We start from the raw sequence: 18,873 nt of genomic DNA on the forward strand, positions 1-18,873 counted from the left end.
TTGGCGCTTTTTGGTTACAACTGGAAAGTCTGAAGCCTATTCATAGCTTTGTTGTGTGACAAAGCAAGCTGCCTTCATCAATATGGGCAAAAACAAGCTGCCATTTTATTACATATCACAGGTGATCAGCAAAGCAAGTTTTGCCACTAATTTCAAGGTCAAACAAAAAGAAAGGGGGCACAGCAGGCAAAATATTTTTCTACACACATGCTTTCAGACTCTACAGTATGCACCTAACTCCATTAGAAAGAAACCACATGCAAAATTCAGAAAATGTACTAATACAAGGAAACAATGAGCAGCCAACAGTAATCAACCTTGTAAAACTGCCACACAAATCAGGCATAGGCTAAAGTTAATCTCTCGACAGGCAGCTGTTCTATCTTATTTTTTTATCACTAACTAGTGAGGGCACAAATCATGCTCGTCAAATAATTGCCTATTTGCAAAATTTTGCAAGTTTGCATCTCTGAAAGACTTACTCCAACCAAAAACTCCCACTACCATTCACAAGTCTGAACATTAGATGAAAGGCAGAAAAATAAAGAGGGCCACTAGATACACACTTCCTCAAAACAGAGTGATCGAAGAGGCAACCAAGTGATCAGCCTCCTGTCCCTGTCAGTTTTAGGAAGTACCTCATGTACTTGAATTATTGTTCCCAAAGCAAAAGGACGAAAACAATGAGAGAGGTATATCTTTAATCTATCCAAACCAGGAAGTAGTCCCACCAGGTGTTGCAGAAGGAAGTGGAAAGCCTCCTTTCTCAAGAGCATGGCTCTTGTGTCATTTCTGAGACACCTCATGATTGCTGAGAGCTGGCCCAAAAAGTATCTGAATTCTTCCTTCACGAAACCACATGCAATATCATTTTTAGAGGGGCTCTAGCCTTTAATGTTTTAAAAATGCATGTTTGTAGACCTGTGTTGCCAGTGTAGCATAATTTGTCATTCATTCTGAATTAATGTGATGCATTAGTCACAATTTACAAAATTATTTAACAAAATTTGTTAAATTTTGAACACACTAGAACACACACAGGAATTATTCGTGGTCCTAAAGAAATGTAACGCAATTTTAGAAATCTGATATTTACAAATTAGTATGCACTATATCTCAGGTTTTAACTTCTTCAAGGAACCACCTGCTAAAAAAAGTAACTTTTGGTTGTCAACAAAGTTTTGTATCGTTACAAAACCTGCCATAAAAATTTACCAAGCTGTTTTGAAGCATAGGCACCTATTGGTGAGCCAATGTTAGCTGGCACATTACATAGCAGATGAGTGAAATTGCGTTTAGGGAAATGCTATTTACCTCTTCGAAGTGAATTACTGCTGTGTGTTTATGCAGAAGTCAGATTTTGGAATAAAATGCCAAATGTTTGTGATTGTGGCAAGTATCAAGAGTGTCTGTATATTGCTTCAACTAATTGATCACTATAACAGGTGTCAATGGGCCTTGGTTGTGCTTTAGAAAATGATAAAAGGTCTAATTGAAAATCCCAATGCTTTCTTTTCTTTTAACCAGGTATATAAACTACTATATGTACTCAACAGGTGATGAAGTAATTACTCCAAAGGCTTATGGGAAAATCATTGTCTGCTTTCACTTTCACTTAAAGATGCTTTGCAGCAGCTGCCATGCTGCAGTGTTTGCTGCATTCATAGTTTGAATTTTTGCCTTTGAGTGAAGGCACAGATTAGAAATACTCGCACGTGTCACTTTTTGTGCAGTATTGGGCATCTTATTAGTTTTAGATGCTTTTGCAGACACACAATAGTATGATGCGGCAAAAACAAAAGCAATGATAATTTTGAGAATTTGGCTGTCAGCTACACCTGCTATAGGCAAGCAATCTAATGATTAAGTGAAATGAAATGGTACAGAAAAGCGCATTTGTAGCCTTTTATTTTTTTTAGAAATAACAAATTAATACACATGCGCTTTCCAATGTTGGTCATTCTTGGTGCACTGACCTTCATCATCTGCATGCATCATTTTGCTGGCTTTTCAAATTGCCTAGCGCCCAATAATTGCAAGGAAAAGTCACACTAGAGCACATATTGCAGTTTAACTGCCTCCTCTTTGGCATACACTAATGTCACTTGTAAGGAGACAAATTGTCTAGATGACTGCACCGTTGCGTATGTCTTACGAAGGAAGTTGTGAATGATTGTAATTTTTCTGTGTATACTTCACATAGCATTGTGAGGATCTATAAGACTCCCACATTTTTTGCAAGTCTTTATGTCAGTGCGTACATATATTGCACAATGAGTGATTGGCACACGTAACAATGCTGGTTTTTGCAAGCTTTGCACCATACCTCATAGATTTAGCATGTGGAATGCACTGCATCGCTTATACATTGTCTTTCATTTTGCGCCATAATGATGGGATACCATGTGTAAGAGGCACTAAACACATGCATCTAAGTCACTGGATGGCGACGCCTTTTGAATGCACATAGGTGTGGCAGAAACAAAGCTGGTGCCTTCGAGCCACAGCAGCAATGAGGTGGTGTACTTATGAGATGCTCCAGCTAGCCAGCCTACTCACTTTACGAACTACTTTAGCCATTGCATTCATCCATGTTTATCCAAAAGTTCTGCATACTTCAAATGCCATGAAGAAATGCCATTTCAATTAATACATCTGTGGTTAACTTATTTCTCCTGCAAACCCCTGCATATCAGCGTTCACCCAGTAATACTAAGCAAATTAATGGTACAGCTGCAAGCAGGAGGATATTGTACCAGAATGCGATCAAAAACCACTAAATAGTTATTTTTTGCATGGACATGAACTAAACCAGAAAGTTATGATTTGAATGAAACTGAAATTTTTAAAAAAGTAGACTCTCCGTTCAAGTTGGTGACACATATTCTCTTGAGCTCCACATCCATGCACTGTCTGTACTTCTGGCTTAACTATGTTGCCTCATTTGCAAGTAAATACTACAAGCACGCTGCCAGTTCAGATGTGGCAGCACAGTCAGTGCCATTTTAAATGAACCATGTTGAGGTATATGCGTGTTTGCAACATACTCTTAAGAGTTTCAAAGTGGGGAACATCAAATAGTTCTCCAGTAGTGATAGCTCTTGTATAGTGACAGAAATGATGAAGCACTTTCTGACTGAGAAGTTGCTTTTGATGAGCCCGGTATGTAAACTGAAGTAGGTGCAACAGAAACGATGCGTTGCTTCTGAAGTGTGCTTCCATAATACAACATTAAATTCTTTCACCACCAGCTGCCTGAGGAACAGTACACATACCTTTTTTCAGTCTTTCCTGGCAGCTTGGAAAGCACCTTCAAGTTTATGTACAAAATAAATTTATGTTCTCCTGCAAGAGGTTCAAAGAACGAATATATACTGGTTCAAACCAGTTTAAATCAACATTTTTTGCTCTGAAGCTGAACAAGAACTAAGCTGTTTTCACTGAACCAGAATGAAAAAACTTTTGTTGACGTTCTGGCTCTCCATGGTGAAATACGAAGTTTTTACAGGAGAAGAATACCTCCTCCTTGGTAACGTTTGTTGCATAATCAGTGCAGTTTTACTTTTACTTGCATAATTGTTGTAAATTAAATCTAGCTAGCCTGCTGCCAATCTCCTCTGGGCTAGTCCAAACAACCCAAATAACCACCGTTCTCCTCCGGGCACTAAAAATTTATGGATGGATGCCTATTCTATTAGCTTATACTGCGCGTAGGTCACTAGCAAACTGCTCAGCGTGCCTCTGATGGTGCACAAGGTGCCGTAAAGAAAAGTAAGCCTCAGAAACCCAATAAAGACGTAAAGCTCACCATTTCAATACAATCGTTTGTAACCTGTCAGAATAGCCAGATCTTCCATTTAATATTTACACACCATCAAATGAAGGAACACAGCCATCCTCTGTGCTGAGCTCTTCTGACCCAGCAGTAAAACCATCCTCAAATAAATATAACCGATTGACTTATTTGAAGTTATTTCCATTAAAGAAGGAGCATGTGAACTGCAAACTGAATATGTGAGATGGGAAACTGGTATCACTGTTTATGTGAAACATAGCAGCTTGTTTCATTTTAAGATTCCAGTACAAAAACTGCACAATGCAAGTTTATAAGACCATGATATGCAAGAAATGAACAAATAGATGCAATGACCTGGAGGCAGCCAATGGCAAGGTGTCTTGAACTATACAAATTGCAGCAGATGATTTTCCCATAAGCCTCTGTCTGAGATAAGCTCTTCAGCACTCTACACTTGGTTGCAATTGTTCCCATTACTGATGAATAAAAAAGTAAATTTGAATGTCTGTAGAATTGCAAGCAGATGAATAACTGCAAATTACGTAAGCTATTCCTGAGGTTAGGGAAAGGAATGTTTCCAGTCATCTGACTGCAGCCTTATTCTACAAGGAAACTTGCAAGGGCCTTTAAGAATTAAAAAAATAAATAAAGGAAAATATTTATTGCGGCTCAGAAGTCCAACTTGCAACCACTGTTGTATAGCTTTGTGACAATCCAATAAGCTAACCAGAAGTTTAGCTGTTGGCACTGCAATGCCAGGTTAAGTTCAAGTCGGAGGAAGCTGGGAAAGGTTAATAAAATTTTTGCCACAGAAATTTACAAATCAAAGGCCCCATAACCTCATAGTTTCATATAAACTTAAACATTTTGGCCATTCTTTTTGTCTTCATGTAAACTTAAAAATTAGCCTGAACTATAATCACAGACCACCTCAAAAGTGCTTGAAAGTTCCAATTAAGGTCTGGGAATTGAAACTCATTTCCCTCTAATTTTTTGAAAGTAGCATCCATAGAAAAAAATGTTTTTGGTAGGAGCTCTGCCTTGCAGACCAGCTCACTTCACAGAATTTTGCAGTGTCATCAGATACATAACTACACACAAGGAATGTGTCAAGATGTCAGGCAAAATACAATGAACTGCAAGTAGGCAATAAAGTCTTAAAATGGCCTTGCACACACTTAAATCACTCGTGCCAAAGCATAGATGGCTGCTATATTAAGAATGCTGCTCCTACACCAGTTTTTTGCAACTATTATATGCTGAGAAAAAAAGAACTAATTTACTGTGCAGGTGACTAGCATGCTGGTAAGCTATAATTATACATCAAATGCACTTAAAAAGAAATGTGTGCACATTATATATCACAAAACCTTCATTTGACTTGCAGTGGCACTACTATTTTCACAGCTCTCCTTACACTAAAGTGGTGCCATTAAAGGGGCAGTGCAATGCTTCTTGCACATGGTAAAAAAAAACACACCCAGTTTGTGAACAATGCTCTGATGTTGCTGCCAATGGCATGGTTACCAGGTCCATGCCTACATGCATGTGTGGCCCCCAAATTTTTTAGCACCTTTTGAAGTTCCCCACCTTTGAAGGAGCTCCAAATAAACAAAAAGAAAGGAAAAGCAGCCATAGGCAGTGCAATGCAATTGACACTGCCCCAAAATAAAGAGCTAATGTTCTGCTGAGGGGTGATGGGGAAAGCAAACGTTGCAATCTTTTTACTAGGTCCATTTCTCTTAATACCTTCTCAATGTTTCTTCACGGATGCTATATACATTGAAAACGGAATCACACTTAGTCTAGTGCATTCAGGTTTGAAAAAAGAAGTGTTGCAGAGCCCCTATTGTGAAAAACACGCCTTTCTTGGCTACCTCACTTTAACGAATATAATCAAATGTATGACATGGTACAGAACAAACTATATATTTCCTTTACCTACCAAATGATAGTGCCATTTTGAACTTGCTGCAATTTTTTTTAGGTATCCAGCTAACTGCAGTTGTCATGGAGTAGCAATATTTGTAAGCGATAGCAGCGAGGACATCTTGTGCATAAATCAAGCGCCAGCAGAAGGGACACCCATCTAATTTCCCAGCAAGCATGCACAACCTGCCAGAATCTCAAGCTACAATGGGCAAACTAGCAACGGTGTACACACCACTGAGCAAAAGCACATCACCACATCACCACATTACGCACACACGACCATGACTTTCAGTGTAGGTTCAGCAGGGTGTTTGCAGCACACACCAGACAAACCCAAGCAAGAAGGTAAGCAAGAAAGAGAAAGAAAAGAAAAAAGAAAAACAAAGACAGCTTGGTGAGGCCAGTCAAGAAGGTACTCCCTGCCTACCTTGGTCCACCTGAATAACGGTTTTACTTCGTTCAGGTGCAGCGTGGACGTTGTCTAAAAAGAATGGGAAAGAGACAGCGGGAGAAGAAGGAGAACAAAAAAAGAAACAAAAGACAGGGATGTGTGAGCAGAGGCAAAAAGAGACAGCGCAAGTGCTCACCAACCATGCAGTTTAGTGGGCATTATTTTGAAATGGCAAGAAAAAATCCTCAGTCACGTTGGCTGTTATTTTCCAACAACAAACAAGAGTAGCGTGCAATAAATAATGAGTACTACCTGCATGAGCGTTTCCAGATGCCACTCTGACACTAGCAAGTACATTAATGTGCCTGAAACACCATACACACTCGACGTATGCCTCAGAATAAATGTTATTTTTAAGCCCTGCAGCAGTACGTGAACACGTGAACCATGTAGCAAAGAAGCCAATTGTTAGATTGCATGCAGACCATACTCTGTTACTTTCTAAGGCAGGTAAAGTGCACAAGAACACAGACAGCAAAAGGGAATTGGAATCGGAAACAGAATTGGAAGTAGCACTGTGTGTGTCCTTTTTTCCTTTCACTGTCCATGTTTATGTGCGCTTTACCTACCTTAAAGAGTACTGACACAAAACTTTGAAGGCTAGATAACTTGCGAGATAGATGTGTGTGGACACACACATCACCTACAAAATATCAACGGCTAATGTCGCCTGGAAGATATTTAAATATATTGTAGAGGGTATGCCACGGCGCTGAATGTAAAACAGAGCACCTTGCAACATTGACGCCAACTTGGTGTGAATGTAAACGACCAACAACCACTCACATATCTAAATTGTATTGGCTGCCATGCTCCTTGTGTGTGCTCTCCACTGCAGTTGTCAATGCAGCGCTTACATGTATGCGCTGTTTTGTGCAGTCACATGGCCAGCTGTGTTAGGCAAAAACCTCCATGGGTCTTGCCTCTCTTGACACTCCCCGACATTGAAACTGCAGTTGGGTGCTATAAAAACGTCTCCGAATAATTAAACGTTGCGCTCTTGAGCGAACGTGGTTTCCAGCCATGATAAATGGGTTGTCAGCTACTTATTGCAACAAGGAAAGCAAGATGCAAAATTTTTGTGTCAGTACTCCTTCAAGGTGTCAACATATCGATTAGCTCAGACCCCGACTCTAGTTAATGTGCCCTACTCTCAAGGAAATAACCCAGTGCTTAGTAATAAAAACGAACATGCATTAGCAACTTTTCAAAGCATGAATTTACATAGAAGTCACGATATATGAAAGGGAATTTGGCACATTTAAACAGCTAAATGTGAACTTGCAAAAGCAAGCTCACATTATGTAAGTCAAGACCTTGCAAAGCTGAGAGCTATTTGGCAACAAAATTTCAAATTGTCATAAATAATCAACCTGATTGAAACAATTTTCTTAAGTTAGTGTAGTTAAAGTGAAAAAATAATACAAGCTACAACTGATACACGTTTGTTGACCCTCAAAATGTGCGGTATTCAGCACGCCACCCAACTTAGACCAATAGCTTTTTTTCCTTGGCAGTAATAGTGGTTGAGGCAGTTGTAAGCATTAATTTTCTTGCTATAAATGCAAAGACGAGAAAGTACTCAAGTTTGCTACAGCAGTTGCTAGAAAACAAATGCACTACATGTGGCAAGTTAGTATAAGATGCCTCGTGTGCCCCTAGCCATGTGCTCTCACCGTTTGTAGACACTGACTAAACCTCTCCCAAGAGTCTCCAAGACCACAGAAGACAAACAAGACAATATCAAAAGAAAAATAAAACTGTTCAACAGCCCTGCACAGCAACAGCCACAAATCATGCAATAATGTGAAAAAATTACAAAAAGTGCAGCACCGCAAATATGACGAAAAAATTGTCACAGACACCACCAACACCGATGCAAAAACTACTGGAGTGGTAAAACAGACCCATAGCAGTAGACAACAGTCCAGAAACGAACAGCTAGTGTGACCAGAGGTACCTCTGATGGTGTGTGTGCCACCCTGTTCATTTTAGCAAACCGCTTGTGAGTGTCAGCTGGAGCAAGCCTGTCTTTGCAAACTATCAAGAGAAAGTGTATTCAAGATAGTAGCTGCAATGCTGTCAGCGCAATGAACTGCTTCACAAGAAAAAACCACCTGAAAAATCCCATGATGGATAGAATATGGATTCTGCACCAAAATGATCAAAAAGCACTGTCGCAACAAAAAGACACCGGCAAAAAGTTTCGCAAAACTGTTGCAATAAAAAATCTGGATGAACATCAAGCATGAATGCAAAAGTTCAATGCCCAATGTTCAAAAACCTACTGAAGATGAAAAAAAGCCACTGTAAATTAGGTCAAAGCAGTACTCTTGTGGAGAATTAAAAAAAAAAAACATGAAAATTTTACCACACATTCAATATTACACTCCCCTCCACAGAGATCTGAGGCTGGCTGTGATGAGCAGAACTAGGCAGTTTGCACAGTAACAGAGACTTATCATTGCTTTTACTTTCTACTGATACACAAGCATACTGCTGTAGGCTGTAATTATTCCATTGTTTCAGGCTGTGATTTCAGGTCAAACTACAATTTGAGAACTACTTGTCTTATACTTCAATGACTATGAATATATTAGTGTAATGAAAGCGATGTGAAAATTCCACATGCAACAAAGCAAAATTGCATTGGCATAATGACTGATACAATAAACACTACTGTAAAGTGTAAATGAATGGCTGTGCATGATACCTATTTAAACAGTGATGCTAGTTACATGGGACAGCTAGCTCATGCTGAACCTGCTAGCATTGAAGCTAGTCAATTTTTACAAGATGTTATATCGACCAAGAGGCAATACAGCACACCGACAGTGCATGTGACAATTAGATGCAGTAATAAAACTGATATTACAAGAGTGTCAAAGTTTCCTAGCAGAAGTTATGCACTGTGAAACACTATCCAGAGCAATAAAAATACACAGTGCAGGACAAAAATTAAAAGCCGGTGACCTCCCCACTTACAAGAATTCTCCTACTGTAAAAATAAACAACCATCATAGACTTTAGCTACCAATGTAAAGTTGTTTAATGTTGCCACAGCAGACAGGTGCTCGTAAAAAAAATAAAAATTACACTTCTACTTGCAGAAAAACAATTATCTGTAGAAAAATGTGTACAGTTTTATTATGTTATGTTCACATAAAGTCTGCTTTATGTGAATGCCAAAGCTCCTTCAGAGACGCTAAGAGTAGTAAGCAGACTTTGTAACACAATATTCTGGAAAAGTCAACTTAACAAATTCCAACAAATTTTAATTGATATTTTAGCAGCAAGTTGTGATTTCATAAAATGTGCTCCCTTATGAAACCACAGTTTGAATGTAAATGTCAACACCAATTTTTGACTGACAACATTATTTAGCCAAAAGAAAAAAAAAGGAGGACTACATTGCACTAAAGTACAAACTGTAATCCAACACACTTTTACAGGTGCCATTTCTAAATCCCGATAAATTTAATTTTGCAAAGCCAAAGTAATGCTACAACTACACCTGAAATGTACTCTACATTGGCCATAAAGTCTAAAGCACTGCCTATTATATGAATTTTTTTACATGTCTGAAAAGAGCTCCCAGTCCTCAGCCACAGGATTAATTGCTTGTCAGCTTCTCCACTCAAACACTCAGACACTGTCAGTGACAGGGCATCAATGGAAGGCGGCAGTTCTAAAAGGTTAGCCTTCTCAGGTTAGCTACCTTTAAAGCTTCTTCAAATTATAATAGCAGTGTGCCAGCTAATGTGTGCACAACTGAAACAAAACAAGAACTAATCAGTAGGAGTACCATACGTGTAATGCAACTGTACAACTTTGAACATTTAAATGAGTATAGTAGTTGCAATGAAATAAAAGCAAAAAAAAAATGTACTGCAGCCTTAAGTTGTTAGAAAAGCTTCAACTTGCATTACAACTTGGCAATAATAAATTAAAAAAAGAAAACACTCACAAAACCTACTTATAAACTGTGCATTTTATGAAAAAATAATAAATAACGGAGACATAAACAAGAAACCATTTCACTGAAGAAAAAGAGTCATGTTGTTTGAATAGCAGTTCATAGAACATATATTTTTATATAATTATATACATAAAATATTAATCCCATGCATTGAGCTTAAATCATTTATCTATAATGTTACAAAACCTATCAGATGGTGTATGCTCATATACAGCAACATAAATATCCTTTAGGTAGGGGAGCCATCAGAATCTATGATGACCAAAGGCTGAGTCATATCAAAAGTATGGTGTTACCAGATGTTTCAGAGAAGTGGGGGCTAAATGCAGTTACTCCTGTGAACAGTAATACTAGCCAAGGTTAATTCGATGGAATGTGATTAGTGATCATGCACAGCCTTGTGCACAAACAGGTTCGTCATTATGTACTAAGCACCCTCATGCTGACACTGTGCCTTTGCATTTTCAGTGGTACATCAGAGCACACAGAAACTACTTCTACTAAGATACTCAAATTAAGGCTATTGCGCTGGCACATTACGACTTCTTAAGGGCTGCTTAAGCAGAAAGACTCATGTTATGGTTTTCTTAGATAACAGTTTCTGCGTGAAATTAAACATAGGTACATACTAAACATAGAGCATAATTTTTTTGTGTCTGGCTAAATGCAAACTCCCCTATTCAGAACATACCCTGCCCAATACACGAGAAATATCTGCACCTTTTTGTACCATTTGCACATTACTAAACTACTCGTTCATATAAAACACAAAAGCATTTCTGTGCCGCCAAAGTGCCACAGTTTATGAGCAAAAAATATGACAAATTTTTGCAAAGTATGGTCTAACCAAAGCAGCGTTATTTTTATATGTTCAGAGGACCAAAAGTAAGCCAAAGCGAGCAAACCTTTCACATCATCATCCTCGATAGTGGTGCTGCTGTCAGTTGATTCCTTCACCTGGGAGCCTTCACCCTTTTTGGTCATGATGCTTCGACCTAAAACAACACATTGAATTTACTAAGAATGTGGCCAGCCCTTTGACACTGTCAGCTTGACAGGGCAGCAATCGCAACTCGATGGTCCCAGAGTAAGCATCTTTGCAAGCTGGTCGCAGAGGTTAGGGACAGCCACTTGGGATAGCGTGTACAAGTTGAGGTTTTACATTATGTATAGAAAAAGATTGTGCTTCATTAGTTCCAAAAGACCTTTTATAAAACAAACTCATGAGCTTGTTGTCACAAAACAGACATATTAACATTTTTAAGTGCATTTTACAGTAGCAGCAATGAAAAATGAAATAGGATAAACTAAAACATGCGAGTGGTAAAAAAAAACTACGTCGTAATTGGCTTATCGTTTCACCCACTTATATAGATTCAAGAATATTTAAACTGAACAGAATAACAGGACATTGGACAGGTCAGGAACCTTCTGAGGTTGTCCTGTGCCATGTGGTAATGAATATCTAATTTAGCTTCAATATGCATTAATTAGCACAAGTCGGCACTGTTTTGCAGTTTTCAAAATGTCATGTGAAATAATAATGCTGTCAGCATTCAATACATTTAAGAACAAATGTGTTCACAAGTAGTAAATTAGTAGTGAAACCCACTAAAGTGTTTTAATGCTACAATTAAGAAGAAAGAAAAGCATCTAAGGAATGTCATGAAAATATCACAGATTGAGACAGTAATGTGAAAGGTAGTTAGTCTGTGCATTAGCTAACATCCAAACGCTTAATTTTAGAGACTATGCTCAGCTCCAAACAGCATGCACCCATGTCACATTCACTGCTATGTCCTACACTTTCGCTTTAGAACATTCAGACACAATTGCACTTAGCAGGTTAAATAGCAAGTTTTTTTTTAAATAGCAAAAAATTATAAAGTGCAAGCTAAGTTGAAAGAAGTAGTGTTGATCGCTTCACAAGATAAACATGTCGCCACAAAAGAGAGTATTACTTGCATCATCAGTCCACGCTTAGCACAAGAAAGGTCATTTTAGCATCTATACAACAGGGTGGCTACTGGGGCTGGTTGGTACTGCATTCTAAACGGAAAATACGCTCTGTCCTACCTCTCTTCTTTTCTGAAACGTTTTGCGCACAAAGAGCGTATTTTCAGATCAGCATCTATACTTTACGGAGCAATTTAAAAAAAGAAACAATATTGCTGGAGGTAATTACAAATTCATACAAGCAAATACTACTACTCCAGCAAACAATATATTATAGACAGTGAATTTATGTGCAGAAAAATTATAAACAGAACATCATGTGCAAAATTTCTGCTCAAACATGGGAAACCCCCGAATAACACAGAATGGTGAGATTCAAAATTGCAATAAAATTTGGAGATGCGTGAGGCACTTTTCATGACATTACAAACTTTTGCCACGGTATCTGGTCGTAATTCCATAACATTATAAAATTCTCAGGATTTCATTCTCTCTTCTGTGGCAGCAAACATCAGTGTTGTCAAGTGGTGTGTCAAGTGATGTGTGTGTTTTTGTTAAAATGTTATTTTGAAAGACCTCTGTTAAAATGTGTAACTCCTGAGTACATTTGACAATCTGTAATTTGACCAAGCAGTTTGCTCCCATCCAAGCATCACATATAAGAGATTTTGTGGCCTATTCTGCCTCAAGCATGCCATGTCTAACAGTCTCTCCTCCCAAGCAATAGTTAAAATCTGTCTAGGCCTCAACTACACAATGCCAGATAAATTTTATTATGTACCTTATGCACACAATATCCACTCATACAAGTCTAATTTATTTCATTACAGCTGGGTGCTAAAAATATTTACCAACAGGCAGATGCACATGTGCAATACATGTTCAAATATAACTTTAATGTCAAATAACTCGGTGTCTTAGTATGATATAAAAATGTTTGCATAAGGTTCCATGAATATAATCGATAACATTAAAAAACATCTCGCAAGTGCTCTTCACATTCTTAGTTTCGAAAAAGGTACCAGCCAAAGCATTATGGTAGAATGGTCTTAACCTAGGCTTCGCCACTGATATATATATGGCAACATGAGTGTCTGCATTTTTAAGTACTCAGTGCCATGTGCTCACATTACATCTCTTTCTTTATTGGAACTCTGATATAGTGCAGACACCAACCTTTACAGGACAAAACATGCTTTAATATTTTACAAGTGCAAAAGCATACCGGAAACAAAAAAATAATAAATCTGCACTTAAGCTCGCTGTCTTTACATTACGAGAGTGCTAAACAGGTTAAGCTTAGAGTCTACTCAGCACATAGCTGTGTTGCCCCCTAGCAACACTTCCTATCAGTGTTATTTGCCAAAATTCACCTGCACACCACGCTGCCAAAGCTCTCCCCCCACATAGAACAAATATTAGTTTCAGACGTTTCAACAATTTACGCACACTTTAGTGAATGACTGACATGGAAGGCCAAGGAATTTTCACTAATATATGGCAAACAAAGCCACCAAGGGATTCATGTGCACAGCCAGGGGATTAAGCTTTCTATGGTGAAAAATTGATTCACAGCACGAGCCGCAATATTTTCTATAAGGTGCTACTACCACAAACACTGTCCTGTTCCAAATGCATTCTCATATGGGGATGCATACAGTGCAAACGACCACCATCATCACCACCATCATCACCACAGCACCTCACTTCAATGCAGACAAACACCATATCAGCACCACCATACCAGCTCTTATCATCAAAAAGCAATTCGCACAGTTGGAAATATGGAAAATATGGGGCCAAGGGCACTGACCTACTGGCTCATGGCATAAGCAATTACACATTTATTCCATGATAAAGCCTTGTCATTTACTTATCATTTACTCTCAGGCACAGCTGAACTAATCCCAAGATAGGAAAGAAGCACATCGACATGATCTGCAGACCTGATCATGGCCTTTTATCACTATAATATTGGCATCAGTGTGCAGTACACACTAGCAATTCCTCAACACTTGCATTCGAAGCATGCACATAAGACATCAAATAAGCAGGAAGTGCAAGTGTGTAAAATGTAAATAAACAAACATGTGCTCAAGAAACAACACCAACCACACACTCTGTTAAGTGCTATAATATAAAAAAAGCAGTGAAAAGAAAGTACAAACATCCACAGGCAATGTTGCCAAAATCATGCAGATTATGCAACGCCCCCTCCTCGTATCAAAATCATCCAGGCACACATTTTACATGTATTAACAGCTGCTACAGACTATAACAAAATGACATGGTGTTGGGCTAGTAGGTGATATTCGGAATTCAAGCTGTCTGGTGCAGGAAAGACACCTAAATGAAGTGAGTGCTCCATTGTCATCTCATCATACTTCCAGTTCCTTTTCTGCACCCAACATGTTGAACGGTACAGGCATATACACCAGAAACAGATTTTTTTGTTTCGGTGAAACAAGAGAACCTCTAGAGAACAAGTTAACATCAGAAACAGGTAACGAAAAACAGCATGTCAGACCAGTGTCACCGTTTTAATATCAAGCGTGCTCCAACTTCAATACCTTTCCTTACAAAGCATTAGCAAAACCAAGGCAGCCGGCAATTAAACACAAAACAAAAAAATTGCACTTCAATTGTTACAAACCTGCTTGATGCTACATCTGGCACTTGTTTAAGAATCAATGTGCCTAAGAATATAAACACAATATGTAACACAGTTAAGTAGCACCTATGTATGTATTCTTGAAAGGGCCCTGCAACACTTTTCCGGGCGATCATTGAATGACCTGACCCTACAATCAGAGTTATTTGCCTCACGAGTTGCTTGCCACAAATTTTTTTTTGATCTATCAAGTAAAAGTGGAGTTATATGGATTTTTCGAATGCTTCAAGCACTTTATCGCTTTCATCCTGACGAGTATGCTACAGAGAGGGGGATGACAAAGGGGCAAGAAGTCATGTCAGCACACATCATGACATTGAGCTTTTTCTGTCCTCTTTTTTTTTTTTTTTTGAACATATTCGCACACTCCCAGTATGATGACAAGTGTGCAGCTTGGATGTGGTGGCACCCTGTGGCGGCCACAGTAAGTATACAGTACAAGAAGCACCATCGTTAGAAAGTGTGGCCAAGCTCTGCGAGTACAGAGTGTGCGCTGGCTTTGTCCTGCGTCAGCCTGACCGGCACAAAGTAACCAAATCTAGACTATGCATTTTAAAGTAAATTAGCTGAACACTAAGTGATGGCTGGCAATGCATCTTTTTGTGAAGCGCATAGGACAGACAGAGCCTGCAACGGCAAGCATAATGGTAGTTTTGCAAACTGTGATGTGCATCACTAAGTACTGTCCTAGTGGGCTCAGTATGTGACAAGCGACGCGCTGCCTTACACGAATGCAAGGTAGAACAAGACAAAATAAGCACACGACCATTGACTGAAACCAGAAGTACTAACACGGTTACTTTTACAGTGTTTCTGAAGAGAAACGTATATTCCTTACTTATTGAGCTCGAAGCAGACAGTCTAAGTATTACCAAGGATGTTCTCGTGATCATAAAACCAGCCAATGACCATGTCTGACCCCTTTGACTACGTAGTCGGTCTCTTCAACTACATAGTTTGCCAAGAGGAAAGAGCAATCTTTGGCTGTTTTTGAAATGAAATTGCAAATTCCCTGCAGCATGCATTGCAATATTTGGCTCGCATGTTCACAGGAGCCTTGAATACATATCAGCAATCTTTTCTAACTATGTTCAAAAAGTGTTGCAGGGCCCCATTAAAGAAAAAAAAAAGATGATGTGTTATGAATTGTGTCATGTAATGGCTTCGGGCCCGCACTGATATGTCACCCTATATATAAAAAAGCAAGAGCTCATTTGAAGTCATTTTTTTAAACATGCAGACATGGTTATGCTCACAGTAGTTTGATAATTCACAATGTTACCTAAGCATAAGGGCCACTTCTGTGCAATGGGCACGGTATGATTGCACTAGTATTACATTTCAATGAAACTTGCAAGGAGACATAGATGCTGACTTATCACCTAGCATTTTCTGAAGTCTTGTCTAAGGCACGGCATGATTGCACTACTACATTTTGATGAAACTTGCAATGTGACATAGATGCTGACCTAACACATAGCATTCTTTGAACTCGTGCTGCCAAGCATGAGTTCAAGTAATGCCACTTGATAGCTTAGTATTTATGTTGCTTGTCTTGATGTCCCTCTTGTCTAAAGTGCTAATAATATAACGTTGAACTTTGAAATGTAACAATTTTCTAATGTAGCCATGAGATGAGCACATATTTCAGTCTCATTCAAAGCCCTTTGTCCAATTCCTTTTGCGAGTAAAAGAAAGCTGCGATGCAGCACAATAATGATATATAATCTTTAATGGTCGTTCATTTTAATAAATGTCAATCAAACAGATGTTCGAAGTCTGCCATCCTTCATTACAAAGGAAGACTATATAAAATAAACATATGCAGTAGTCAAACATGGAGTGATAAAAAAATAAAAGGGGTATGGAAGCCACAATTCAGTTAATGTAAACATACTTTCCTGCAGGCACATTATGTACATAAGGCACATTATGCACATATGGCTTGTTCTATGAAGAATGGGAAAGGCCAACACGAAGGCAACCAATGACGTTCTATTAAGATAACTACAGGGGCAGTCATCTGTGGGTGAAAGAGTGCAGCTGCAGAAGGGACAGAGGCAAGAACAAATTACACAAGCCGTAGTGTCTGTTCTTGCCTACGTACCTTATTTATCATGCTTTTCAGCTTACTTAAGAAATACCAACTCACCCAGTATTCAATACTTCTAAGTACTTCACCACTTGTCAAACCTTCACCATCACATATCAACAAGTCTGAAGTTATTTGTATCAAGAGAGGATGCAAACCATCATAAGTGGATGCCAGTTGAAGTAAAGTAATGACAAAATTGTAAAATAGTACGAAAGTACCGCTTCTACAAAAACAACCCTGCATTTCTCGTGTACCTTTCACTACAATTTGGACATTGTAGTTGTCCTATCTCCTATGAATGCTGACACTACAGTGTAATGCGCAAGCATGCAGACAGCATGTGATTGCTATCTCAGCTTGGTTACCAACAAGTGCCAGAAGAGCAAGGACAGGTTTCCATCTCGCACCCCTTTTGTCAAGTATTAGCAATGGCTGCTACATGATAGCATGGAGCTGATGTTATAGTCCTTTATGGCAAAACACGTTTAAGCATCAGATTGTACACATTTTGTATGGATTCTTCAAAACACACGTATGCAATAAAATGTCCCAGTTCTAATGACATTCATATTTTAGCAGCTCTTGCCTTCAAGAAAAAAAAGGGGTGATCAATCCTTTGGAGATGCTTGAAATACATTGCAAGGAATAAAAAGCTACTAGTTTATAAGCATCGTACAGGTTTTAACTGGCTATGCAGTGTTTCTGGTGGTTTCAAGTACTTTAAAATAAAACGGGAATGTTTATGAGGTTGACTTTTTCCTTTTACTAATGTCCCAAGAAGGCAAAAGCATGCTTCAGGCAATAAGGGCAGGCAAGCATACTTGTAGCAGGCACATGCAGAAGAATGAAAGGAGCAGCAGTGCCACAGGAGAGAGCTGTAGCCGCAAGGGGAGCATGAGGCCTCTGCTATCATGCTTCTCAAAAAACTGCCCCTAGCACTGACAAAAATGTGGCTATAATAAAGCTTGACTCATGGCAAAAATGGAAATGGGTGTTCAAGACAGAACCAAGTGTGGAACTGCTGTGAAGTTATCAAAAGGTATTTTTTTGCCAAACAAAAGTTTTCCAATAAAACAAGGTTAAAAAAATGCCACATATTGAATGCTACCTCCAATGGAACAAATGGTAGCTTCCAAAGCTGTGCTTGTACGTTGTAAATATTATCATACATCAAAATAAATAAACTTAGCTTCAAACGCTTCTTCTTGGGGTGACAAAATATGCACCGAGTCAACACGCCCATTTCAAAAAGGATTAATGGTTTTCAAGTTTTAGAGCAAATTTTTTTTTTACAAGTACGAAGAAGCTACAAGATGAAATGAGAGTTTTTACCTGTGTTGGGAGTAGTAACATGACCTGCAGGTAAAGCATGAAAAGCGTAAACAAGGATAATAAAAAATATGCTTAAAACCATGAATTTAGATGATTCTTCGTCTTCTCCTTTTTACTATATATGCAAAAAGCACTTGTTGCAAAAAGGGAGGGGAGGGGGGCACATGCTTAAGATTGATCAGAAATAAAGAAAAATGAAGACTTAGATCTTAAAAGAAGGCATGAAAGAGTGCTTTAAGAAGGTATAAACACAGAAGCATCAAAGCCCTAAAGAAAAAGCACAGTAAAGAACAGACAGTAAAATGGAAGAAGAGGCATACAAGAAAAAGCCTATTCAGAAATAATGCAAAAGCGAAAAATTATAAACATGTCTCTCTTTGACCTCATAACCTGCTACTCCATGTTACTAGTAAGAAAAAAAAAGATCAAATGCAACAATTTACATAGTAAGTGTAACACACAGACACTGATAACCATGCAGTGTTTGCACACACAGATGCTAGCAGAAATGTCTCAAAGCACAGCAAAATCACATTCCTCATAGACGAAACCAGTGCTTCAGAGCTTTGGTGTAATGAGACTCTTCTTATTTTCCCGCTGGGTAACCTGCAATTTTCCTGTGCCCTTCAATAAAACTGTAAGCAGATATATTGTAAAGCAC

At 38.6% G+C, this 18,873-nt stretch overlaps 1 protein-coding gene across 46 annotated transcripts in view; it reads right to left on the bottom strand.

The window, feature by feature from the left end:
• LOC119395480 (calcium/calmodulin-dependent protein kinase type II delta chain) overlaps positions 1–18,873 on the bottom strand; it is a 239,803-nt gene that overhangs the window by 31,462 nt on the left and 189,468 nt on the right. For 20 of the 46 annotated variants that reach the window (XM_049415603.1, XM_037662510.2, XM_037662504.2 and 17 more), the window contains exons 13-15: positions 18,213–18,236; positions 11,064–11,153; positions 6,156–6,209 (exon numbers count right to left, since the gene is read on the bottom strand). In XM_049415603.1, coding sequence (XP_049271560.1) covers positions 6,156–6,209; positions 11,064–11,153; positions 18,213–18,236 — 168 coding nt within the window. The remainder of the gene's footprint in view (positions 1–6,155; positions 6,210–11,063; positions 11,154–18,212; positions 18,237–18,873) is intronic. The other 26 variants (XM_049415718.1, XM_049415715.1, XM_049415697.1 and 23 more) reach the window with 5 other exon arrangements.

Source organism: Rhipicephalus sanguineus, chromosome 1 (genome assembly GCF_013339695.2).
Source record: "Rhipicephalus sanguineus isolate Rsan-2018 chromosome 1, BIME_Rsan_1.4, whole genome shotgun sequence".
In the NCBI taxonomy this organism is placed as follows: Eukaryota; Metazoa; Arthropoda; class Arachnida; order Ixodida; family Ixodidae; genus Rhipicephalus; species Rhipicephalus sanguineus.